The sequence below is a fragment of the Erpetoichthys calabaricus genome, chromosome 5 (assembly GCF_900747795.2).
Source record: "Erpetoichthys calabaricus chromosome 5, fErpCal1.3, whole genome shotgun sequence".
Taxonomy (NCBI): Eukaryota; Metazoa; Chordata; class Cladistia; order Polypteriformes; family Polypteridae; genus Erpetoichthys; species Erpetoichthys calabaricus.
This window is the reverse complement of record NC_041398.2, coordinates 8,072,001-8,097,871: the sequence shown is the minus strand read 5'-3', so window position 1 is coordinate 8,097,871 and position 25,871 is coordinate 8,072,001. Positions and strand designations below refer to the sequence as shown.

Below are 25,871 nucleotides of genomic sequence, written 5' to 3'. Positions count from 1 at the left end.
TGAAGGCGGCAGCTCACACCCCCTCCGTCAGGAGCAGAGAGAGAGAGAGAGATAAAAAAATCAATACGTGCCCTTCGTGCTTTTAAGTATGCGAAGCACCGTTCAGCATGTCGTTTCAGGAAGCAGCTGCACAAACGATAGCAACGTGAAGATAATCTTTCAGCATTTTTAGACGAGCGTCAGTGTCGTGTAGGTGTGCGAACAGCCCCCCTGCTCAATCCGCCTACGTCAGGATCAGAGAAAGTCAGCGCAAGAGAGAGAGAGAAAAGTAAGCTGGGTAGCTTCTCAGCCATCTGCCAATAGCGTCCCTTGTATGAAATCAACTGGGCAAACCAACTGAGGAAGCATGTACCAGAAATTAAAAGACCCATTGTCCTCAGAAATCCGCGAACCAGCAAAAAATCCGCGATATATATTTAAATATGCTTACATATAAAATCCGTGATAGAGTGAAGCCGCGAAAGGCGAAGCGCGATATAGCGAGGGATCACTGTATATGTGTAAAAAGAAGTCAGTGATGGAGGATTCTCTGCTAAAACTTTCAACAATACAAACCTTGTTCAGCATCTGAGAAGTCAACACAAGAGGGACTGGTGTGAAGAACAAGCTGTTCAAAGGTTGAGGCGACCAGCAAGCTTAGTCTAGCTCAGTTGCCTACTCTCACTCGGCCTCCAATAATGGCAGCACTTAGAAAACTCAACCTTATAAAACGGACAGCAAGAATGGCAAAGACAGACAGCAAAAACAGTGGAATTCGTAAGCCTGGGCAACCAGCCACTTTCAGTTCTGGAAGATGTCACCTACTAGATCATTTAGATCCACAATCTGGCAGTGAGTGTTTATTGACTGATTTATTTGTATAATTTACCATGCATTAGCTATTTTGACTAAAATCCCTTTGATTAGCCTTTCAGTGAATGTGTAGGTAGATGGGAGGAAAGGGATACAGCGTTTAACCGAGCTGGTACAGAAATATAAATCGTTATCAAGTGGACGTCGATTAGTTAGAAATTATAATCCGCCTATTTGCTTGTTGGGTAGAATGGTATGAGCCTAATTTTTAGACCTAAATAATATAATACTAATTATGCATAATAAGCATCGAATGTGAATGCTCACTATACAGTTATGAAATCTGTAACACATTATCATAATAATGTGACCCCCAAATTAAACAATGGTACAAGGACACGTATTTCACAAATGATTGCAAATCTCAAACACATAAACTGTTTATTGCCGGTGTCTCGACCACACAGACGCACTCGGAGAGACAGATGACAGCCAAGAGATCCAAAAAAACTCCCTGCCAACAGAACTGCAGAATGCATGAAGAAATTGTCAATAAAGATAAAAATGATATGAGTCATCAGCATCAGAGGTGAATCTTTATCTCTGTGAAGCTCATAAGTGATATGACCAAGACCAAGACTGTCTCGTTTTCTTCTTGTTGGAGAAGACGGCTACAAATATCTAACGGAATATTTTATTAGATTAGAAATGTGGAGTATGATTAAGACGTGCCTTTAGTATTGTCCAGCTTGTTTTTGTTTCATTATGTGTGTATTATGGGTAAATGTTCTTTGTGTATGCTGTATGCCGTAGCACTTTATTATGGAATGTGAAGTTCATGCATGGCTAAAAATACATTTATATTATTTAAAAAAAAAAAAAAAAACTATTATAATTATTATTATAGGGCGGCATGGTGGCGCAGTGGGTAGCGGTGGTGCCTCGCAGTTAAGAGACCTGGGTTCGCTTCCCGGGTCCTCCCTGTGTGGAGTTTGCATGTTCTACCCGTGTCTGCATGGGTTTCCTCCCACAGTCCAAAGTCATGCAGGTTAGGTGCATTGGCGATTCTAAATTGTCCCTAGTGTGTGGTGTCCTGTGGTGAACTGGCACCTGGGGTTTATTTCCTGCCTTCCGCCCTGTGTTGGTTGGGACTGGTTCCAGCAAACCCCCATGACCCTGTAGTTAGGATGTATAGGATTGGATAATGGATGGATGGTATTATCATTATTGATATCAGCAGGTCCTAATGCAATGGAATGGGTGATCAATATCAGTTCTAAAGACTCCGATCAGAGCCTTCCTACCCAATAATGTGTCTGAAGTTGGGTTTTCTCTTCTTAATTGTAATGTATGTGATGATATTTACATCCTCTAGAACATAATCTGACCTAAAATCAAAACAAACAAATATATCCGCTTGTGTTAGGGGGACACAGTGTTTAGCACAGCTGCTTTATTGTATAGGGGTCCTGGGGTCAAATCCTGCCCACACTTGTTCTACATAGGAGCTGCTAATGGTGTTTCTGGTTCTTCCCCTCATCTCCTAAAACATGCAGGTGAAGTGGAGTGGCGACTCCAAATTGACCCGATGTGACTGTGGGAGACAGAAGGGCCAAGATCATCTCCATCTGAAGATTTCACACCACTGCCAACTTGTCCAGGCCATGCTGCTCCAGCAAGTTCAGGCTGAGAGTAGAACACGAGATGCTGAAAGAAGACCCTGAGACCCCCTGAATGTCATCATGGCTCGTACAGGTAATTCTTGCCACTGTTAACGCCAACGTACACGAGATTCACATTAGAAAGATGACACACATTAGGTGGGCACTGGCTTGAGCAAATTCACTCTTATTGAGTGCACAGGGGTGAGGATTTTATTCTTACTTATTTCTTTATGTGGATATTTCTGCCTTAACTGCCACACAATTTATGAAATATACAGGTCTTTAATAAAATATAACGTTGGATATTCTCATTGAATGTAATGTGCTGTTGGCCTAACATACGTCACACCTTCAGTTAAAGCTTCATGATGTTCAAGTCATGCGATGAACACTTTAGATTTTTCCTTACTCTCCCAAGTTTTTCTAATTTATCATTTATTAGGTAACCTATTGTTTGTTATCATGGGCCCGAGTGGGTGGTCTTTATCCAAGTTCAATTAACCGTGTTTGCCACTCTCATATCAATCTACTAAAAACATCAAAGCACCCCCTGTTAGCATTTATAAATGCTCTCTTTTTTATATTTAATCACATTACTCACTTATTCCAACACTCCCAGGTGACTCTTCTCCTTCTCTCCCATTTCCCTCGGTGATTTTCTCTTCAGACTCTGATAACTCTGATTCAAACTCTACAGAATTCTCCTGCGTAGCCAGTCGTCCCGTATTAGTGGACATGGGCTGTAAACTGATTGGAGATTCTTCACAGGCATCTTGCTTGAAAATATCCACAGTATCATGCATTTGAAGTTCATGACCAATGGCGAAATCATTCAAATCATCAGCTTTAATGGCAGCAGTCACCCCCTTGCACTCCTCCTCCTCTTTAAAAACTGAAATTCTTTCTTCGTGATCCTCCAGCTTCACACTCATATCCTCTGGTGTGAGCCGCTCACAGTCCTCTTCTTTAATGTCCACAGTTCTTTCATACACACCATCTTCTTTCACAGAGGCCATGCTCTGTGGGAAACTCTTCTCTCTCTTTAAGTGTCTGCCCTTCTCTTCTCAGATTGACTTCTCACATGGACAGCCCTGAGCTGGAGGCCATTAGACACCTCAGTGAATGGCCAAGTGAAATAGGAAAGCCCTGTGAAAATAAAAGAGGTAGAATTAACTTCATAAAGTCAGAAAAAATAATGAGCACACTTCAGGGTTACAGTGCCCTCCATGAGGTTTGGGTCAAAGACACATTTCTCTTGATTTCCTCCTCTGCCTCACAGTTTAAAATTACAAATCAAATAACTCAGATGTGATCAAAGTGCACTGCAGACCTTCATTAAAGGGGATTTGCATACATTTCAGTCCCACCATGTAGATATGACAACACTTTATCTACACGGCACCATCATGTTTGGACACAGCAATGGCAGGTCTATTAAAGCCGTCATATTTAGGGCTTTTTTGGCTATAGACTGACATGAACGTCAAACAGGAGTACAGGGTCTTCACATCATTGACACATTCACATGCTTCAGTGCAGGAAGTGTTGTAAAGTCAAAGAGACCATCAGAAATTGTGATACAATTCATTCATTCGTTCTCAGATAAGAGTACATGGTGCTCCTCAGAAACTACTTAGTGATAATGGTGGGGAATCAGAGAGATGGCAGAGAATTTTAACATTAAAACAAAGACCACCGCTGCATACAGTCCCAGGGGTAATGGACTACCTGAGAGACACAATCAGACACTCACAGAAATTATACAGAAAGTGATAAAGAGTACTGGATGTGACTGGTTAGTGCCAGATTAGTGCCAAGGGGCACTAATGGTAAAGAATACCATGCACAATGTTTATGGGTACAGCTCATATCAGCCGGGGTTTGGCGGAAATCCAAATCTTCCTTGTGTTGTCGTGGACAGACCACCCGCCCTAGAAGGCACCACTAGGAGTGTGTCAGTGGAGCACATATTCCAGCACTGCACACTCCAAGAAGAGCATTTACTGAAGATGAGTGTTCAGACTGAATATGGAGAGCACTCCAGAGACAGGTTAATTATGAAAATGATAAATCTGAAACAAAGTGGACGACAAAAGAGTGGACTGTGCAGAATGGAAGGGACCTGCAGATGTCATTGGACAGGATGGAGTTGTGAAATGTGTCAGACATGGAGGTGCTCTTGTAAGGGCCCACCATTCTAGACTACGTAAAGTCAACGGTAAAGGTGACAATCAATATACGACCAGTAGTGAGAGAGATGAAGAGAGAGATTTATCCAACACTACATCAGATAATGAAGACACTGGAGATGAGAAGGAGACTCTAAACTCTTCATTCCCAGCAGAAGATGTTGATGTTGAAGTTGAGCAAACTCACAATTTAAGACAGAGTCTTTGTGTTGGTCTACAAAAGGGGCAAACTGTGAGATATGTGGATAGAGATGGTGGCATACACATAAAGTATTAGATTGGGCTGGCAAAGCAGAAATTGGTATAATTTAGGGTTTACTGATCCTGACAGCACTGCTGACACAGAAGGGTCTGTTGCCACATTGTTTTAGTTTGGGAAAATGGTTCAAAGGTTTTAACAGAAAATAAGCAGGCAAGAATCAGAGAGGAAAGGTCCAATACTTCAATTGTTTACTTGTTCAAATATAATATCAGTTACATACAATATAATAGCAATATACATGCAGATATAGGAATTGTACTATTGACTTACAGTAATATAAAGATATATGATTTATACTATTGACTTACAGTAATACAGATATGTGAATTATACTATTGACTTACAGTAATACAGATATGTGAATTATACTATTGACTTACAGTAATATCAAAAGACCCAGAGCCATCATCCTAGACCAGTAGACTGAGGGAGCCCGCGTGTCAGTCTCGTCAGAGGATCAACTCGTGAGCCTGGTCCAATACCGGGCGGTGTGCACGTTCCCCACGGTTGAGCTTCCGAAGAAACTGAGGGCGGAACCTTCCCTTATATACTAATTGAGTGTCCTTACCCAAAATGGCTTACGTGTAAGCAGTGTATACAGAAGTAATCAGTTTCAGCACACACCCTTCCACGGGACGCAGTATTGTTTTTCTTCTACTTGGCCCTCACTGAGATGGTGCCTAGTATCAGAAGACACACAATAACAAGCGTTGCTTGCAATGAAGCCCCTCGAAGTGAAAAACAAGTACATGGCCTTGACTGTATTCCCATAACATTCTGAAACTCTTTATGAGAAGCAAGTTTTTGCACATTCTTTCGCTATCATCCCAAACATTCCAATCTTTGTAGCTGGTTTTGCACTGAAGTGACCAACCCCCCCTCTTACTCCTTTATTTCATCCCTTCTCCTGTTACAGAGAAAACCTTTTTATTACAATCGGTCCCTCGCTCAGCGCAAAATCAGCAACCTTGTCTGTTGTGCTCTATTATTAATTCGTTTTAAAACACAAAACACATAGCAATTGAATATAGTCATTAAAGCAATAATAATAATAAGCAGCACCAAAGGGTATCCGTGTGCAATAACAGGTAAAACGTGATATCTACACAAGGTTATCATAGTGGTAACATTATATTGAAACCAATACTCATTACATATTGTATCATTACACCTAGTATATTCAGGTTTAACCGTTAACCATAAGCTACTGCTAATGTTCCATATATCTTGCCATGTTTGCATATTATTAGTCCTTAAAGCCATTTGCATGTTATTTTTCTGTATCTGTGCTTGTAATATGTTAAAAGTGCATACAGTCCAGTTCATGAAAGTTGAGACATTTAGCCATCGAGTGTCATTGCTAGCCATGATTATCCAATCTGAAGCGTGTTGTTCCCAGTTTACTGTTTGCTGATGAGAGACCATGGACTGAGGTAACCACCTAGCCATTTGGTCTGCCACTTTGTGAGTATGTCGTCCCACATTCTCAAGCTTGTTTGCAGTTATTTCATTATCTACGGTGTTTAAAGTTCCTAGGGTGGTGCCAACCCCTCCTAAGAAAGTGTCGTACCATGCCCGTTTAGCACGCTTACACTGTGGCAACAGTGGAAACGTCACTTGCCATGTAACCTTAGTCCTTTTTGCTGTCATAGAAACAAGTTTACATGTGTCAATTATTGGTTCTACATGTGACTGTCTCGTTATGGGGGTTCTGGCCCACACGGCTATAGCAAGCATTGGTATAGTCCTGTTAATAATATCGGTTGCATTAATCCAGCCAATGGGCCCAGTCTTATTAGAGGTGTATTCGCCTGATGTTGCATTGACCTCGCACTGTACCTTGGAGCCGTTCCAGGGCCCCATACACCAAGTTACTTTCGACGTCCAGGTAATATTTAAGTTTTCAGAGCACTCAATCAGATACTTCTGTGGTTTTACCCCCGGCACCTTCAAGTTCGAGGAGTAGATGGTGCACCCGTCACCAGTCGTAATGGTGAGGACATTGCAAGACTGATTCTCCGGACACGTGGTGTTCTCCTGACGTCTGGGCTTAGTGGAATTGTTCCACCGCCATCGGACCTGAGTCGTCTCTGTTGCCTCGCCTCCTAATGTGGTGGCTCCTACTTCATTCAGAACACCCCCAATTCTGTAAAACAAGAACACAGCATGTTGCACCCACTCCTCTCCTCCTCCTGAAACAGAATTTATGATTACGATACTACCTATTTACATTGTGTTAATTCTAAAAAAAAAAAAAAAAAAAATTTTAACTTACACTTTAGCTTTACCCTTAACAATTTTGTGCTGCATGTTCTAATTCTTCAACGGGATATAAAGTCCTTCCTTTATTTTTCCCTTTTCCTTTACCTTTGGCTTTCTTTCCTCCTTTCTTGTGTTTACTCTTGCGCCGGTTTTTCTCCTTATCTTAACATTACTCTGTGCATCAGTAAAAAGTCTGCGACGCATCACGGGTTTAGCCTGTAGAGGCAGAGGGTCAATTACCGACCCTGCATCGGGTCCGTCATCATCCTCATAATCATCATCCCAAATGTTACCGTCCCATTTTTCAGGATCCCGCTCATGGACGTTAACTGCGGCTACAAACGCTTTAACCTTCGCAACATCCGGTCTGCGCTTCTTTTTCGCATTCACCTTGGCTATGCAAAAGGCTGCCTTTTCCGCCATCCCCTCGGCTCTCTGTACCCGCGGCAATAATACAGCTACCTGGGATTCGGCCATTGAGGCCCACCCTAACGCATCCGCCAAGTCCATTTGCATTTTCTTAATCTCCCTTTCTTTTTCGTCTATCAGACTATCCAGATTTTTAACCGCAGTTAGCAAAACCCACCCTCGCGTCTGCAAGCCCATTATGGGTTCCTTTGCAGATACCTGACATTTCTTAAGCGCGGCTAGCACATTCACTGGTGTTGGGGGATCCAAGCTCTGCCAATATTGTGCTAATCCCCCCCCCACATCTCAATTCTCTGGCGCAGTCTTCACATACTGTTTCTTCCCAGCCGGGGAGAGGTAAAGGAGCTGCGCCAGGGCTTTTATCCTTTTTCTTAAACATCTCTGATTTCCTTTGCCTCACTTAATAGTTCAATATTTTACCAGATTCCCCAAAATCCTGCAACCGACTACGCCAAAATGTTTTAGTTTGGGAAAATGGTTCAAAGGTTTTAACAGAAAATAAGCAGGCAAGAATCAGAGAGGAAAGGTCCAATACTTCAATTGTTTACTTGTTCAAATATAGTATCAGTTACATACAATATAATAGCAATATACATGCAGATATAGGAATTGTACTTGTGAATTTCCCATTGGGATTAATAAAGTATCTATCTATCTTTTGACTTACAGTAATATAAAGATATATGATTTATACTATTGACTTACAGTAATACAGATATGTGAATTATACTATTGACTTACAGTAATATCAAAAGACCCAGAGCCATCATCCTAGACCAGTAGACTGAGGGAGCCCGCGTGTCAGTCTCGTCAGAGGATCAACTCGTGAGCCTGGTCCAATACCGGGCGGTGTGCACGCTCCCCACGGTTGAGCTTCCGAAGAAACTGAGGGCGGAACCTTCCCTTATATACTAATTGAGTGTCCTTACCCAAAATGGCTTACGTGTAAGCAGTGTATACAAAAGTGATCAGTTTCAGCACACACCCTTCCACGGGACGCAGTATTGTTTTTCTTCTACTTGGCCCTCACTGAGATGGTGCCTAGTATCAGAAGACACACAATAACAAACGTTGCTTGCAATGAAGCCCCTCGAAGTGAAAAACAAGTACATAGCCTTGACTGTATTCCCATAACATTCTGAAACTCTTTATGAGAAGCAAGTTTTTGCACATTCTTTCGCTATCATCCCAAACATTCCAATCTTTGTAGCTGGTTTTGCACTGAAGCGACCAACCCCCCCTCTTACTCCTTTATTTCATCCCTTCTCCTGTTACAGAGAAAACCTTTCTATTACACACATCAAGTGTGAATAATCTGCAAGTTGAACCAGAAACTAATGAACTGCAACTATGGGACTTGTGCGTGGAAATCACAGAGATATCAGCCGAGTCAGCAAAGCAGGAAGAGATAAGCAGCTGGGAAAGAAATGGAGCATCTGAGGAGGTGGAAAACCACAAGATGGATATGCCCTTTAAAAAGAGACTTCAGCAGGAATCGTAACTAAAGCATACCTAGTGGCACGAGGGTCTGAGGGGCAAGATAGGAGTGGGCTCAACAGGGATTCACCAACATGGGCATCAGAATCTGCTCACCAAGGTCTCTGAGGTGGCACTGACACTTTAAACAATGACGACAGACATTTGAGCTCCAGCCCATAATAGTCGAGTCGCGGCTCTGCAGCTTTCACATTTTTATGACTTCATATGTTTGGATGCAAACAGCCCTGATGGGTTCACCACTACCCTGGCTTGAGTCCTGTTCTTCATTTAACACGGCCAAATCTACTAAGCTACACTATCAAAGTGTACAGAAATACTGAAAGTAGCTGCAAAGGATAAAAGATTAAATAAAACAATACCATTAAAAATAGCACAAACAAAAAACTAATGCCAGGCCAGCTGTAGATTTTACTGTATCCCTCCAGCAGCACTAGATTGTTTAATGTTTGTATTTTTTATTTCACATTAAACAAAATCAAAGTCTCCCTGGAATAGTGAAACCGCACGAGTATCTTTCCTGATAAGAAAATACAAAATAAAAAAATCATTTTAATTATTTCTAATAGGTCTCAGTATGAGACAAACTGCTGGAAATAAAACCTGAACGCGCTCTGTAAAGTTACATCGCTCGACGCCACTTTAACAAAGTTTGCCGATGAAGGCTTTAGAATAAAAAGGAAAAACACAAAGAACACGCAGAGCTCGGGAACAATCAGAAATGAACATCGGGGCCGTGCGGGAGCGAGCGGCTGAACAAGCGCGTGCCCGACAGACAGCACAGTTCGGAGCATGCGCGAAATCAAAAGGATAAGCGGCGTGGAAAAGTGTACGAGCGTAAAGAGAGCAGAAGCAATCCGACTTAACGCGACTCCGACAAGTTAGATGTAGCATTACATTTCACAGAACACCAACCGGAAAATAAAGTAACGTAGCAGTAGCAAAGAAAAGTACGCGATCCCCGTCATCCACAGTAAACTCCTGAAGGTGCGATTTGCTGTGCCGCCTCCTCCTGCACGTTGCGCTCAATCACTAAAATTTAAACGCGAACCACGCGGCGTCGGGCACCTCCTCCAATTTAAAGCCGCTCAGCAAGTCGCGATCTTCTTCATTGCTGCCATTCCCACCCACACGCGATTCCCACGTTCGACTTTGTCTCACCTTCCGCACCTTTGCTTGATGTTATGGCCGTGAAGAAGTCGGAGCGCGAGAGTTTCATAAGATCAAACTAGTGATGGGCTACTCGATACTGCCTAGGTGAGGTTTCGAAGAGTCGTGCAGAGGCTAGTCTGAATTGCGCCCGTCACGTGATTTTGAGGCACGCTAGCGTCTTGACGTCATTGATATCTTCGCCATAGACATAGACTTACTAGACGCCGCATGACCAGCAGGATCGTACGTCAACGTCGCCGCCATATTGCGAGTGGCACTGCTGTGGAGTGAAGTAATGAATATAATAATAATAATAATAATAATACATTTTATTTATAGGGCACTTTACATTAGCAGTAAATCTCAAAGTGCAACATAAAAAGATTAAACAAAGGCAAGGCAAGATAAAAACAGAGATAAAACAACAATAATTATAGCATTCTTGTTAATAAGCTTTCCTAAATAGAAAAGTCTTTAGCTGTTTTTTAAAACAGCCCACAATCTGCTGTGTCTCAGGCTCTCTGGTAGGGCATTCCAGAGCCGTGGAGCAGCGGCTGCAAAGGCTCGGCCACCCATTGTACGAAGTTTGGTCACAGGGTAGGTATTTTAAAACGGATGTTTCTTGTAGTGGATTGTAATATAAGGAGTTCTTTAAGATATTGTGGAGCATTTCCATGGATACACTGGTGAGTGAACAAACACAGTTTGTATTCGATACGGAGATGGATAGGGAGCCAATGAAGTAACCGAAGGATTGGTGAGATGTGTTCATATCTCCGCACCCTCATCAGGATTCTTGCAGCACTATTTTGAATTTGTTGGAGCTTTTGAAGGCTCTTGTTGGGTATCCTGATGAGGAGTGCATTACAATAGTCCAGTCTGGATGAGACAAAGGCATGAAGCAGCTTGTCAGCATCACAGAGGTAGAGGTAGGGACGGAGTTTGGCTCTGTCTCGGAGACGAAGGAATGCAATTTTATAAAGGTGATGGATAAGTATATCAAATGATAGATTTGTGCTGCTTGGGATTGTACAAACTGCTGTACACTCCAAACCAGATCACAGGGGATTACATTTCATAGGTAAGGCTGAACAATTGTTTTGATTATATTTGGCCATTAGAAAATCCCGTTTTATAATCTTAGCACTCAAGGTCACCTTAGAATAAAATTAAACAACATTAGTAAAATTAAAACAAGTGAATGATAAATCAAAAAGCAACAATTAGCAAACAAACAAAGATAACTGGCAGTAACAGTGCAAAATTCACAATTGGTATGCCAGTTTGAAAAGATAAGTTTGACGGCAGTTTTAAAATGTGTTATTGAATCGAGCTGACGAATATGAGAGGGAAGAGAATTCAAGAGGCGGCACGGTGGCGCAGTGGTAGCGCTGCTGCCTCGCAGTTAGGAGACCCGGGTTGCATGTTCTCCCTGTGTTTGTGTGGGTTTCCTCCGGGTACTCCAGTTTAGCTTTAAGCACAACAGTCACCATAATACAATCAAATGACACAATAATTATTATTATTATTTATTTAATAATTGCCATTATTAGTGTATAAATGGATATAAATAATTGATTATAAACGAATCATCAAAATCTGTTGTATGTAAATGATACTATTTTAAATATTATTGTTTTTTCATCAGAAAACCCGTGTCCACGTCTACCTGTATTAGTTTAATTGGCACTTTTGCCACTCGCAATGTGGCGGATGCGCTGACGTATCGTGTCGACTGGGCAACAAAGTGAATGCGGCGTCTATCGATATACAGTTTGTCTATGATCTGCGCAGTCAGCTGCCGATTTGGTCATCAACTCTTCTGCTGAACGTCTTTGGCTCAAAGCGTAAAAGCAGTTGGCCCTGCTGCATCTGTAAGGTGTGCTGACGCGAATTTAAATCCTAGTTTGGGCTCGCGTATGGTCAATGCCAAAAGTTTAAAAAGGTCTTTTTAAGAAGAGTTATGTAGTACTTGTCAGTAAGTAAACAAATATGTTTAGCAGACATTATGAATGATTCACGTGGGGCACCTCGTTCCTTGTTGTGTAGTTTTGTCCTCCAATCTGTAACAAATTAATAAGCATATTTTGTGTAAGGCAGCACGTATTATAACAATCCAGCGTCACCCCATGTCGATCATATCAGAGAGGCTAAGAAACGCTTCACTAAAGCTGACTTGTATCTGCGCACGACACTCTCATTAAAAGTTTTTACTATTCAGTGATTCTGTCTTTAAAACAGAATCAGTGCAATCGACAGCGTCTTCTGCAGTTTAGGGAAAGCCTCGGGATTTCTGCCTTAATGAGACAAAAATGTTGAAAAGAAATTTTGAGAATTCATCCAGAGGTGAACATAAAGATCACTCGAGTACTGACAAGAAGGAGCAGCTGGATAAGCACATCTGGAACCAAACTTTCTAAAAACCATCTGACTTTGTCAGCAACATTATTTCCTGAATACGTCTTTTCAAAGGGGGGTAAATAAGTAATCTTCTAAAGTGCAGCACAACAAAGTAAATCATTCATGTAAATAGAATTCTTGACAGACTAAGCTTTTGTCGTTTCTGTTTTCTTAGACCATCTTCAGTCCCACAATCCCCCGCAGTCACTGACACGTTTAACGTTCTCTGCTCCTCACCTGTCGTGTTACCCAAAGCATCAACACGGAGTTTCATTCAAGGCTTTACCGTCCGTCCTGTCACACACATAAAATAAGGCACACATTTCTTCTACATACGTGTTCAATAATAATAATATTAATAATAATAATAATAATAATAAACTGGCAGGAATGAGAAGAAGCTCAAGATGGTAATATTTATGAGAAGAGCCCTCATGGCATCAGGGTGAGGAGGTGCCTTGTCTCCCGTTACGTGAGCTCGTCTGCCGCCCCTCACTTACATTGGCACGCGTTACACTGGGGGGGCAAATGCAATGGAGAATACCGACAATGTACACCGTCAGAAGTGCAATAAATCGACTGTACACTGAAGAATTCCATTGCCAAACGTAAAATACGAAGGAGAACATTTCAGATAAACAAGGAGTTTTGTTAATTATAAACAATGTAACATAACTTATATGTGTTGTTACTCTTTTATTTATTTTCACCAAACGTTACATATCTAAATGGAAATGAATATGGGTAATATGTTTATAATAATTCTGATTAAAATACACTGTCAGATATATTAATGAGGCGGCACGGTGGCGCAGTGGGTAGCGCTGCTGCCTCGCAGTTGGGAGACCTGGGGACCCGGGTTCGCTTCCCGGGTCCTCCCTGCGTGGAGTTTGCATGTTCTCCCCGTGTCTGCGTGGGTTTCCTCCGGGCGCTCCGGTTTCCTCCCACAGTCCAAAGACATGCAGGTTAGGTGGATTGGCGATCCTAAATTGGCCCTGGTGTGTGCTTGGTGTGTGGGTGTGTTTGTGTGTGTCCTGCGGTGGGTTGGCACCCTGCCCGGGATTGGTTCCCTGCCTTGTGCCCTGTGTTGGCTGGGATTGGCTCCAGCAGACCCCCGTGACCCTGTGTTCGGATTCAGCGGGTTGGAAAATGGATGGATGGATGGATATATTAATGAACAAACTGAGACACATTGGCCTTTTATCACAAAGCGTGTGCGCTGTCATTTAGGACACAATGCATTGTTAACGTCACGCACTCTCTACTGACGCGATGTCACGAAAACAAAGAAACAGCGCAGTCCATGAAACTCACAGCCTCCTTGATTTCTCACCTTATTATTTTTCAATATTATATAAATAAAGTCATTTTAAGAAGATGACAAGTCTGCTATAGTCAGTTCAATAAACGCTCCGTTTAAAATGTTTGCAAATAAAGAATATAAAACAGAATCTCAATGAAGCGGGACTCGTGAGTAGTAACGAATAATATGTGACATTGAGAAATTATAATTCATAATAACAGGAACAAGTACAATACAATACAATTTTTTTTGTATAGCCCAAAATCACACAATAAGTGCCGCAAAGGGCTTTAACAGGCTCTGCCTCTTGACTGCCCCCCAACCTTGACTCTCTAAGAAAACAAGGAAAAACTCCCAAAAAAACCCTTGAAGGGAAAAAATGGAAGAAACCTCGGGAAAGGAAAGAGAGACCCCTGTCCAGGTAGGTTGGGCGTGCAGTGGGTGTCATAAAGAAGGGGGTCAATAGAATACAATACACAGAACAGAATAAATCCTCAATACAGTATAAAAATAAAAATGTTCGAAGTGCGGAGCAGAATTTTACATTAGATGATATCACATAATATGAGTTGGAACAAGTAAAAACTACGACTTCCTAAAACGGACACTGTAAACTTATGCATTTCAATAACTAATTTAGGAGGCTTGTGTGTTCATTTCAATATCGATTTAAGGGCTCAGTAAGCCACCTGTTGTACTAAACGGCAGCTCAAACAGCACTTAACAGTAAATAGTCTAACAACTCAATATAAGATAATGAAACGAAGAGGCCGCGCCGCATAAGACAATGAAGGCTCACGCTGTCCTGCTGCGTGTTTGGAAGGCGCTGATTGGCTGAAACTGTTTATAGCGAATTGTCCAAAGATGGAAGTGCCGTATAGCGATCAGAAACGAAAAGACACATTTAACATTCAATAAGAATTGTTTTCTCTGAGAAAGTCTGTTCTTAGTTTATACAAATGTATGTTAAAACACGCCAGACAATATCATAATTACATTAATTACAGATAGCGCTGACTGTGGAAACACCTTTTAATTAATTTATTTTTTTATTCTCGTCATCTCAACTTGGCTTGAATGTTGTTGTGCTGTGATCTTTTCTATGTAACTTGATAAATATTTTGCACGTCTTTATTTGTAAGTTAGACACAGCAATGTGATATTAGTGTTTCACTGGTGAGAAGAAAATACAACAAGATTATCATTGTTGTACAGTATTCTCCTTAAGACAAAAATAATACATTTATAGATGTATACTGTATGACGTATGGTTTTGAAGAAAATTAACATAATATGGAATATCAATATATTTTGAATACAATTTTAATTAATGCATGTGAAATCTATCAACACCCCGTGTTTTATTTTATTTTATTTATCTATTTATTTTATTTTATTTTTTTGCGGATTCTCATTGTAAAATTAGTCCAATTGGCGCATTTCCGCAGAATTCTTCCGCTGGCCGTAATGTAGAGACCCATCGTTTAGTACAATAGGTGGCGTACTGAGCTCTTAAATCGATATTGAAATGAACACACAAGCCTCCTAAATGAGTTACTGAAATGTCGACGTTTACAGTGTCCGTTTTAGGAAGTCGTAGTTTTTACTTGTTCCCGTTATTTATAATTTCTCAGTGGCACAAATTATTCATTACTCCCACGAGTCCCACTTCACTGAGATTCTGTTTTATATTCTGTATTTAAACGGAACGTTTATTGAACTGAGTATAGCAGACTTGTCATCTTCTTAAAATAACTTTATTTATATGATATTGACAACTAATCATAAGAAATCAAGGAGGCTGTGAGTTTCATGGACTGCGCTGTTTCTTTGTTTTCGTGACATCGCGTCAGTAGAGAGTGCGTGACGTTAACAATGCATTGTGTCCTAAATGACAGCGCACACGCTTTGTGATAAAACGCCAATGTGTCTCAGTTTGTTCATTAATATATTTTGACAGTGTATTTTAATCAGGATTATTATAAATATATTACCATATTCATTTCCGCATGTAGATAACGTTTGGTGAAAATAAATAAAAAAGTGACAATACATATAATAGTTATGTTGCATTGTTTATAATTAACAAAACTCATCGTTTATCTGAAATGTTCTCCTTTGTATTTTACGTTTGACAATGGAATGCTTCAGTGTACAGTCGATTTATTGCACTTCTGAAGGTGTACATTGTCGGTATTCTCCATTGCATTTGCCCCCCAGTGTAACGCGTGCCAATGTAAGTGAGGGGCGGCAGACGAGCTCACGTAACGGGAGACAAGGCACCTCCTCACCCTGATGCCATGAGGGCTCTTCTCATAAATATTACCATCTTGAGCTTTTTCTCATTCCTGCCAGTTTACTATTATTATTATTATTATTATTATTATTATTATTATTATTATTATTATTAATATTATTATTATTGGACACGTATGTAGAAGAAATGTGTGTCTTATGACAGGAAGGGCGGTAAAAGCCTTGAATGAAACTCCGTGTTGATGCTTTGGGTAACACGACAGGTGAGGAGCAGAGAACGTTAAACTTCGCCAGTGACTGCGGGGGATTGTGGGACTGCAGATAAGAAAACAGAAACAACAAAACCTTAGTCTGTCAAGAATTCTATTTCCGTCAATCTTTTACTTTGTTGTATTGAACTTCGGAAGACTTTGAAAAGATGAGTTCACAATGAAAGGTTGTTGCTGACAAAGTCAGATGTTTTTATAAAGTTTGGCTCCAGATGTGCTTATCCAGCTGCTCCTTCTTGTCAATACTTGAGTGATCTTTATGTCCACCCCTGGATAAATTCGCAAAGTTTCTTTTCAACATTTGTGTCTTATTAACGTAGAAGTCCCGAGGCTTTCCCTGAATTGCTGTCAATTGCACTGATTCTGTTTTAAAGACAGATGTGATTAGTTATGCAGAGCTTGCTTTTACTCACATTTCTTATTGGAAATTAATAATACAAATCAGCTACAGATCTGGGAATCACTGAGTAGTAAAAACGTTTAATGAGGAGTGCTGTGCGATTATTTATACAAGTCGGCTTTGGTGAAGCGTTTCTTAGCCTCTCTGATATGATCGACATGGAGCAGAATAGACGCTGGATTGTTATAATAAGTGCTGCCTTACGCGAAACATGCTTATTAATTTGTTACCGATTGTAGGTGGAAACGATTGTACACCAAGTAACGAGGTGCCCCACGTGAATCATTCATAATGTCTGCTAAACATATTTGTTAACTTACAGACAAGTACTACATAACTCTTTGTAAAAAGTCCTTTTTTAACTTTTGGTATCGATTAAAACTCGCGTCAGCACACCTTACAGATGCAGCAGGGCCAAGTGCTTTTACGCTTTGAGCCAAAGCCGTTCAGCAGATGAGGGGCCTGACCTAATAGGCAGTTGACTGCGCAGATATCAATGACGTCATGACGCTAGCGTGCCTCAAAATCACGTGACAGGCGCATTTCAAACAAGCATCATAGCGGCGCTTCGAAAGCGCGAACGTCAGTATCCAGCAGCTGCACATCACTCATTTTCTCTTATGAGATCCTCGCGCTCCGACTTCTTCACAACCATCAGATCAAGCAAAGGTGTGGAAGGTGAGACAAAGTCGAACGTGGGGATCGCATACGGGTGGGAATGCCAGCAGTGAGCAAGACCGTCACATTGGCATTAAATTTGAGGTGGTACCTGATGCCGCGTGGTTCGCTTTTAAGTGTTGGTGATTGAGCGCTACGTGGAGGAGGCGGCACAGCAAATCGCACCTCCAGGAGTTTACTGTGGATGACGGAGGTCGCGCACTTTTTTGCTACTGCTACGTTACTATATTTTCCGGTCGGTGTCCCGTGTAATGTAATGCTACATCTGACTTAGCGGAGGCGCTTCTGCTTTCTTCGCGCTCGTGCACTTTTCCGCGCCGTTTCTTCTTTTGATTTCGCGCATGCTCCGAACTGTGCTGTCTGTCGGGCACGCGCTTTTTCAGCCGCTCGCTCCCGCACGGCCCCGTCGTTCATTTCTGATTTTTCTCGAGCTCCGCGTGTTCTTTGTATTTTTTCCTTTAAAGTCGCCATCGGCAAACTTTGTTAAAGTGGCGTCGCACGATGTAACTTTACAGGGCGCGTTCACGTTTCATTTCTACCAATTTGTCTCCTATTGAGACCTTTTAGAAATCATTTAAATGGTTTCATTTTTTTGGTGTTTTCTTATCAGGAAAGATGCTCGTGCGGTTTCACTGTAACAGGGAGACTTTGATTTGTTTAATGGGAAAATAAAAAATACAAACATTACACAAGCTAGTGCTGCTGGAGGGATACAGTAAAATCTACAGCTGGCATGGCATTACGAGTACATTTTTGTGATATTTGAAACAATATTGTTTTATTTAATGTCTTTTATCCTTTACAACTACTTTCAGTATTTCTATGTACTTTAATTCTTTTGCTTACCTGAGATGGCCGTGTTAAATGAAGAACAGGACTCAAGCCAGGGTAGTGGTGAGCCCGTCAGGGCTGTTTGCATCCAACCATACACTGTAAAAATTCAATCCTACTCCCAACAAAAAAATATTAAGTAACTGATTACAATGTGCTTTTTGAGTTTGCTCAAAATTACATTGACAAATCCTGCCAATTACAAATTTGGGTTACTGATTACAAGCTACACTATGCCAAACTAAAAAAATTTAATTAGCTGAAGTAGAAATAACTAATATGTAGAACAGCATTAAGCCTATCTAATATACATTTTAGAGCTGTGTGAATGTCATCTATAATAATTTAGACAAACATCAAGGTAGTAATTCTTCTTCTTCTTTTGGCTGCTCCTGTTAGGGGTTTCCACAGCGGATCATCTTCTTCCATATCTTTCTGTGCTCATCATCTTGCTCTGTTACACCCATCACCTGCATGTCCTCTCTCACCACATCCATAAACCTTCTCTTAGGCCTTCCTCTTTGCCTCTTCCCTGGCAGCTCTATCCTTAGCATCCTTCTCCCAGTATACCCAGCATCTCTCCTCTGCACATGTCCAAACCAACACATTCTCGCCTCTCTGACTTTGTCTCCCACCCGTCCAACTTGAGCTGAACCTCATTTCTAATCTTTTCCATCCTCGTTACACCCAATGCAAATCTTAGCATCTTTAACTCTGCCACCTCCAGCTCTGTCTCCTGCTTTCTGGTCAGGGCCACCATCTCCAACCCATATAACATAGCTGGTCTCACTACCGTCCTGTAGACCTTCCCTTTCACTCTTGGTGATACCCGTCTGTCACAAATCACTCCTGACACTCTTCTCCACCCTGCCTGCACTCTCTTCTTCACCTCTTTTCCACACTCCCCATTACTCTGTACTGTTGATCCCAAGAATTTAAACTCATCCACCTTTGCTAACTTTACTCCCTGCATCCTCACCATTCCACTGACCTCCCTCTCATTTACATCATGTATTCTGTCTTGTTCCTACTGACCTTCATTCCTCTCCTCTCCAGAGCAGATCTCCACCTCTCCAGGGTATCCTCAACCTGCTCCCTACTATCGCTACAGATCAGAATGTCATCAGCAAACATCATAGTGTACGGGGACTCCTGCCTAATCTCGTCTATCAGCCTGTCCATCACCATTGCAAACAAGAAAGGGCTCAGAGCTGATCCCTGATGTAATCCCACCTTCACCTTGAATGCATCCGTCACTCCTACCACAGACCTCACCACTGTCACACTTCCCTCATACATATCCTGTGCCACTCTTATGTACTTCTCTACCACTCCCGACTTCGTCATACAATACCACAACTCCTCTTGAGGCACTCTGTCATATGCTTTCTCCAGGTCCACAGAGACGCAATGCAACTCCTTCTGACCTTCTCTCTACTTCTCCATCAACATCCTCAGAGCAAACATCACATCTGTGGTGCTCTTTCTTGGCATGAAACCATCCTGCTTCCCAATAATCACCTCACTTCTTAACTGAGCTTCCACTACTCTTTCCCATAACTTCATGCTGTGGCTCATCAGTTTTATTCCCCTGTAGTTACTGCAGTCCTGCACATCCCCCTTATTCTTAAATATCGGCAGCAGTACACTTCTTCTCCACTCCTCAGGCAAGGTAGTAATTCAACAAATTTATATATTTTTTGCAAACTCAAAAAGCACATTGTAATCAGTTACAACGATCTCTGGCTATATTGAGCAACATATTCTATTTGAGCAAGAAAGAAAAAACAGCTTTACTTTCTTAGACATGGCCTTACATTATTATTACAATGTGAAATATGAAAATCCCTTATATAAATGTATTTATATTCAGTACGTTCAAATTTTGTCTTAATAACATTGTTAACATTACTAATAACCACAAGCCATGCCATCTCTGATGTTGTAGAATCTTAATTTGAAAAGTGTTACATCAATAATTTCAAAATGTCTTTTTGAACAGAACCTGCACAGGGTAAAGGGATTGTGTCATAATATTAACACTAATGTGCAACTGAGAAGACTTTCACACAAAGAGAAGTAGCTATTGCAAAGTTTAATCTAAAATTAAAAGACAAACCTATCCTATTCTGCAGATCTGAGACACATTTGTCTAACATTTATGCAGCATATTTTTGAGTGACAACACTCTATGTTAGTTTGAGTCTCCAATAGTTAGAAACTCCTTCTGCACTGTTTCAAAGGTGTGTTTCAGTTCTTTTGGGTGCTGAATGTTTAGAGCATACAGAAGACCAACACGTATGACAAATGCAGTTGTGAAGTCGACAAGCTCTTCAGTTACTACTTGATCTTCTATTATCCCAGCCACATTCATTGGTGCAGCTCCAGGATGGGTCTCATGGTGCCTCACAACCTCTGATATTCCTATCTTCATTTCATTTGTATATATTTGAAGGGAGTCTGTATCCTAAAAATATAGAACAATGATACAGTTAAGGTGTGATCAAATAAACCATAGTTGACTCTTTTCCAAAGCCAAGTGAAAGGTTGTCTACCAACTTAACTTTCTAGTTTGTTAATCATTTAGTTTGACATTTCCAACAGAACTCACATGACAGGTTGTTGATAACTTCTTGTATTCTCTAAAGTACAGAAGTAGTCCTTCTAGAACCGTTACCATCTTGTGTGTGGTAACATCCATAGTCTGAAAAGTTAACAGGAACGATAGTCATAGAGGTAAAATATACAAAGAAATAATGTTTGAACAAATTGACAATTTAAGAAAACTTTAAACAAAACAACTACTTATATTTGACATGTTTTCTTCCACATTACTGTACATATACAAAAGTCCATCTTTGTTAAATGAATCCAAATAATGAAAGGATGTTGCACATATGCAAATTATTCAGAATGTATGCACACATCCAGACACACACACACACACACACATATTCTATTAACATGGATAATTTAAATTGTCAATTTAGAATAAACAGAATAGCTCAGGAATGTTGTTGATTACACCACCAAGTTGCTAGTCACACCTTTGGTTTAAAGAAGGAATTGTATTTTTATTTCAGGTAAAAATATTGTTTGTGTAAATCTCACCATTAAAGAAAACTGTAAATTAATACATTATGAATTTGTAGTCCATGACATTGGAGGGAATATGTGCAGTGCCAGTGACTCAGATGTAAACATATGCAGTTTAATTTAGCTTGTTCTATAAAATTATTTTGCATGCATTTGATAAGTCTATGGGTTTGCCACAAGCACCTTCATAAGCAAACAGTTTAACTGCTTTAATTACAACACTGCCACTTACTGTTAAGTTCATGCTTATGACTATTAAACAGTTCTTTCCTGCTCCTTATTACGTTCCTGTTCATCTAGGAAGTCTAAAAGTGATTTCATTTCATGTGCTGTCTTGCCTCTTTTTGCTCTGTACATTTTGATCAGAGCTGTCGAATACTTGTCCAAGGATGTCAGAAATATTTTTTTCAATTGCACTTGGGTAATGCGATAAAATTCTGCATATACCTGTAACAAAATTCAGAAATTAATAATGTACTTATTTTCAAGATACAGTAATCCCTCCTCCATCGCAGGGGTTGCATTCCAGAGCCACCCGCGAAATAAGAAAATCCGCGAAGTAGAAACCATATATTTTATATGGTTATTTTTATATTGTCATGCTTGGGTCACAGATTTGCGCAGAAACAGAGGAGGTTGTAGAGAGACAGGAGCGTTATTCAAACACTGCAAACAAACATTTGTCTCTTTTTCAAAAGTTTAAACTGTGCTCCATGACAAGACAGAGATGACAGTTCCGTCTCACAATTAAAAGAATGCAAACATATCTTCCTCTTCAAAGGAGTGCGCGTCAGGAGCAGAGTCTGTCAGAAAGAGAGAGGAAAGCAAACAAATCAATAGGGCTGTTTGCTTTTAAGTATGTGAAGCACCGCGGTACAAAGCTGTTGAAGGCGGCAGCTCACACCCCCTCCGTCAGGAGCAGAGAGAGAGAGAGATAAAAAAATCAATACGTGCCCTTCGTGCTTTTAAGTATGCGAAGCACCGTGCAGCATGTCACTTCACGAAGCAGCTGCACAGAAGGTAGCAACGGGAAGATAATCTTTCAGCATTTTTAGACGAGCGTCCGTATCGTCTAGGTGTGCGAACAGCCCCCCTGCTCACACCCCCTACGTCAGGATCAGAGAAAGTCAGCGCAAGAGAGAGAGAAAAGTAAGTTGGGTAGCTTCTCAGCCATCTGCCAATAGCGTCCCTTGTATGAAATCAACTGGGCAAACCAACTGAGGAAGCATGTACCAGAAATTAAAAGACCCATTGTCCGCAGAAATCCGCGAACCAGCAAAAAATCCGCGATATATATTTAAATATGCTTACATATAAAATCCGCGATAGAGTGAAGCCGCGAAAGGCGAAGTGCGATATAGCAAGGGATCACTGTACTAGCATCGCTACTCGACAATTGAATTATAAGATTAGATAAAACTCACCTGTTGCTCTATGAAAAGGCCTGGCCATCTCTGTTGGACTACAGAGACCAGCGGTTCATCCATGACAATCTCCATTCTTCTCAGGGAAAAAAGTGAGGCCCATTTTGGTGTTGAATAGGTCCAGGTTCATATTTTCCTTCTTCACTTCATCCACAAGCCGCTGCCTCTCTGTTTCAAGATCTTCATCTTTTTGACCACCTTACCTTACATTTACAATCTTAAGACAACCTCTGGGAAAACCAAATCCTCTTTTGTAAGCATTTACCTGCACTTCTGTAATAATTCTATCACAAATGTCTAAGGTGTTATCTAAAAAAGAACACAGTGTAACTACACATCATGTTTACACATGAGCAGTCTTGTGGCGCGACTTAGATTTATTAACATATGTTTGTGAGTGTATATATTTTTTTCCTTAAAGGAGAGAAGAATTGTTGTTGAGGTCTGCTCAGATTGTTAATTTTAGATTCATCCCCCTTTACCATTCGCTTTCTCTCTTTATGATGCACAGCCCAATTTTCCTCTATAAAAGAAACTTGGCATAAATGGAATGTACACAAGGAAGACAGGAGTAATCCAACCAGTAATCATGCGTCTGCCTTTACAAGCTGTTATGCATATGCACCCCAATGCCCGTAATAATTTACTAGAACATTCAGTTTTTTCATGTGTGGCGTGTATGGCATCTTTTAAATTTTTTCGACTGCATGTGATTTTACGAAAGAAAAGGTACTGATTGGAATATTGATGTTATTTTATTAATTTACCGTTTAAAAACAAAATGATCTCACCATTGCAGTAGGCTGTTATTTCCCAATCCTCTTGAATAAAGTGTAATCATCTGCATCCAGTCTCTGCTCTAAACTTTGGTACGGTGCCTCAAAAGCTTGAGTCGGGCACCGCAGCTACTACAGGAATTCAGACCACTAACTTTAAGTGAAAAAACTGCCGTGATGTCGGATTTTGAGGTATAAAAACACAAGAGTTGTTATAGTGAAAAAAGGAAAGCGGGAAATATCGCAATGGCATGGCTTTTGTTAAAAACTTAAAGCCACCACAGTAAGCACAACTGAGCTTTCATTTTATAATTATTCCTTTTCATATTCTGTTATACTCACTAAAATCTTCTGTAATTAACAGACCCGCCATCATTACACGTTGCAAGTAGCACAAGCTAACATTAAACACGTAAAAACTTATTTTTGTTCGGCAGTAGGTTATCATCGATAATCATCGAAGTTAGTAAGGTTACTCACGTGGCAACTGTTAATAAATCGTACCCCGATTTTTAAACTATATGGTTTTCAACAAAGAATAGTCCTACTCTTGTAAATCCGTGTACTTATCATAAGTCGGGGCTATCAAACTTTACTAATTACAGATTGTGGAGTTGTGGAGTCATGCACGTGTCCATATCTCATAAATCAAGAATATTTTCGCAGGACATGCACATTGCACAAAAGAAAAACTCACACAAGCAACAGATTATTAATTCTCACAATGCTGATTTTTACATTTGAACCAAAAAGAAAAATAGAACTCACATCTGTGCCACACAATGAAGAAACGATTGTCTAGCTAAACATTTAACACAGAAATGCTGGAATAACAAAACAAATTACACTGGGTTGACTATCACATAGTTACATTTTTAAAAATGTATGAAGCCATAAAAATCTGAAAACTGCGGAGCTCAAGTTCGGCAGACTCGACTATTACGGGCTGGAGCTCAACTGTCTCTCCTCATTGTTTAAAGTGGCAGTGCCGCCTCAGAGACCTTGGTGAGCAGATTCTGATGACCATGTTGGTGTTTCCCTGTTGAGCCCACTCCTATCTTGTCCCTCAGACCCTCGTGCCAATAGGTGGTCTTTAGGTACGATTTTCTGCTGAAGTCTCTTTTTAAAGGGCATATCCATCTTGTGGTTTTCCACCTCCTCAGATGCTCCATTTCTTTCCCAGCTGCTTATCTCTTCCTGCTTTGCTGACTCAGCTGATATCTCCGTGATTTCCACACACAAGTCCCATAGTTGCAGTTCATTAATTTCTAGTTCAACTTGCAGATTATCCACACTTGATATCTCAACAGACCTTTCTGTGTCAGCAATGCTGTCAGGATCAGTAAACTCTAAATTATACCAATCTCTGCTTTGCCAGACCAATCTAATACTTTATCTGTATGCCAACATCTCTGTCCACATATCTCACAGTTTGCCCCTTTTGTAGACAAACACAATGACTCCGTCTTAACCTGTGAGTTTGCTCAACTTCAACATCGACACCTTCTACTGGGACTGAATAGTTTAGAGTCTCCTTTTCATCTCCAGTGTCTTCATTATCTGATGTAGTGTTAGATTAATCTCTCTCTTCATCTCTCTCACTGCTGGTGGTATGTCGATTGTCACCTTTACCGTTGACTTTACGTAGTCTAGAATGGTGGGCCCTTCCAAGAGCACCTCCACGTCTGACACATTTCACAACTCCATCCTGTCCAATGACCTCTGCAGGTCCCTTCCATTTTGCACAGTCCACTCTTTTGTTGTCCACTTTGTTTCAGATTTATCATTTTCAGAATTAACCCGTCTCTGGAGTGCTCTCCGTATTCGGTCTGAACACTCGGCTTCAGTAAATGCTCTTCTTGGAGTGTGCAGTGCTGGATTATATGCTCCACTGACACACTCCTAGTGGTGCCTTCTAGGGCGGGTGGTCTGTCAACAAGAACACAAGGAAGATTTGGATTTCGGCCAAACACCGGCTGATATGAGCTGTACCCATAAATATTGTGCATGGTATTCTTTACCATTAGTGCCCCTTGGCGCTAATCTGGCACTAACCAGTCACATCCAGTATTCTTTATCACTTTCTGTATAATTGCTATGTGTGTCTGATTGTGTCTCTCAGGTAGTCCATTACCCCAGGGACTGTATGCAGAGGTGGTGTTTGTTTCAATGTTAAAATTCTCTGCCATCT

General features: G+C 40.8%; 4 protein-coding genes across 9 annotated transcripts in view; 2 read left to right on the top strand and 2 right to left on the bottom strand.

Annotated features, from left to right (window-relative positions):
- Positions 1 to 25,871, bottom strand: part of LOC114641514 (gastrula zinc finger protein XlCGF7.1-like) — a 688,851-nt gene that overhangs the window by 239,814 nt on the left and 423,166 nt on the right. The window lies entirely within an intron of this gene.
- LOC114641540 (tigger transposable element-derived protein 1-like) overlaps positions 1 to 25,871 on the top strand; it is a 769,935-nt gene that overhangs the window by 478,432 nt on the left and 265,632 nt on the right. The window lies entirely within an intron of this gene.
- Positions 1 to 25,871, top strand: part of LOC114641539 (zinc finger protein 501-like) — a 419,195-nt gene that overhangs the window by 310,139 nt on the left and 83,185 nt on the right. The window lies entirely within an intron of this gene.
- LOC114641511 (E3 ubiquitin/ISG15 ligase TRIM25-like) overlaps positions 1 to 25,871 on the bottom strand; it is an 88,559-nt gene that overhangs the window by 22,999 nt on the left and 39,689 nt on the right. The window contains exons 1-2 of one of the 2 annotated variants that reach the window (XM_051927827.1): positions 10,257 to 10,389; positions 3,058 to 3,602 (exon numbers count right to left, since the gene is read on the bottom strand). The exons of the other annotated variant lie outside the window; for it this stretch is intronic. Of the exons in view, the coding sequence (XP_051783787.1) occupies positions 3,058 to 3,472 (415 nt within the window). The 5' untranslated portion in view covers positions 3,473 to 3,602; positions 10,257 to 10,389. Of the gene's footprint in view, positions 1 to 3,057; positions 3,603 to 10,256; positions 10,390 to 25,871 lie in introns of those variants that run through there. 2 annotated transcript variants of the gene reach the window in all.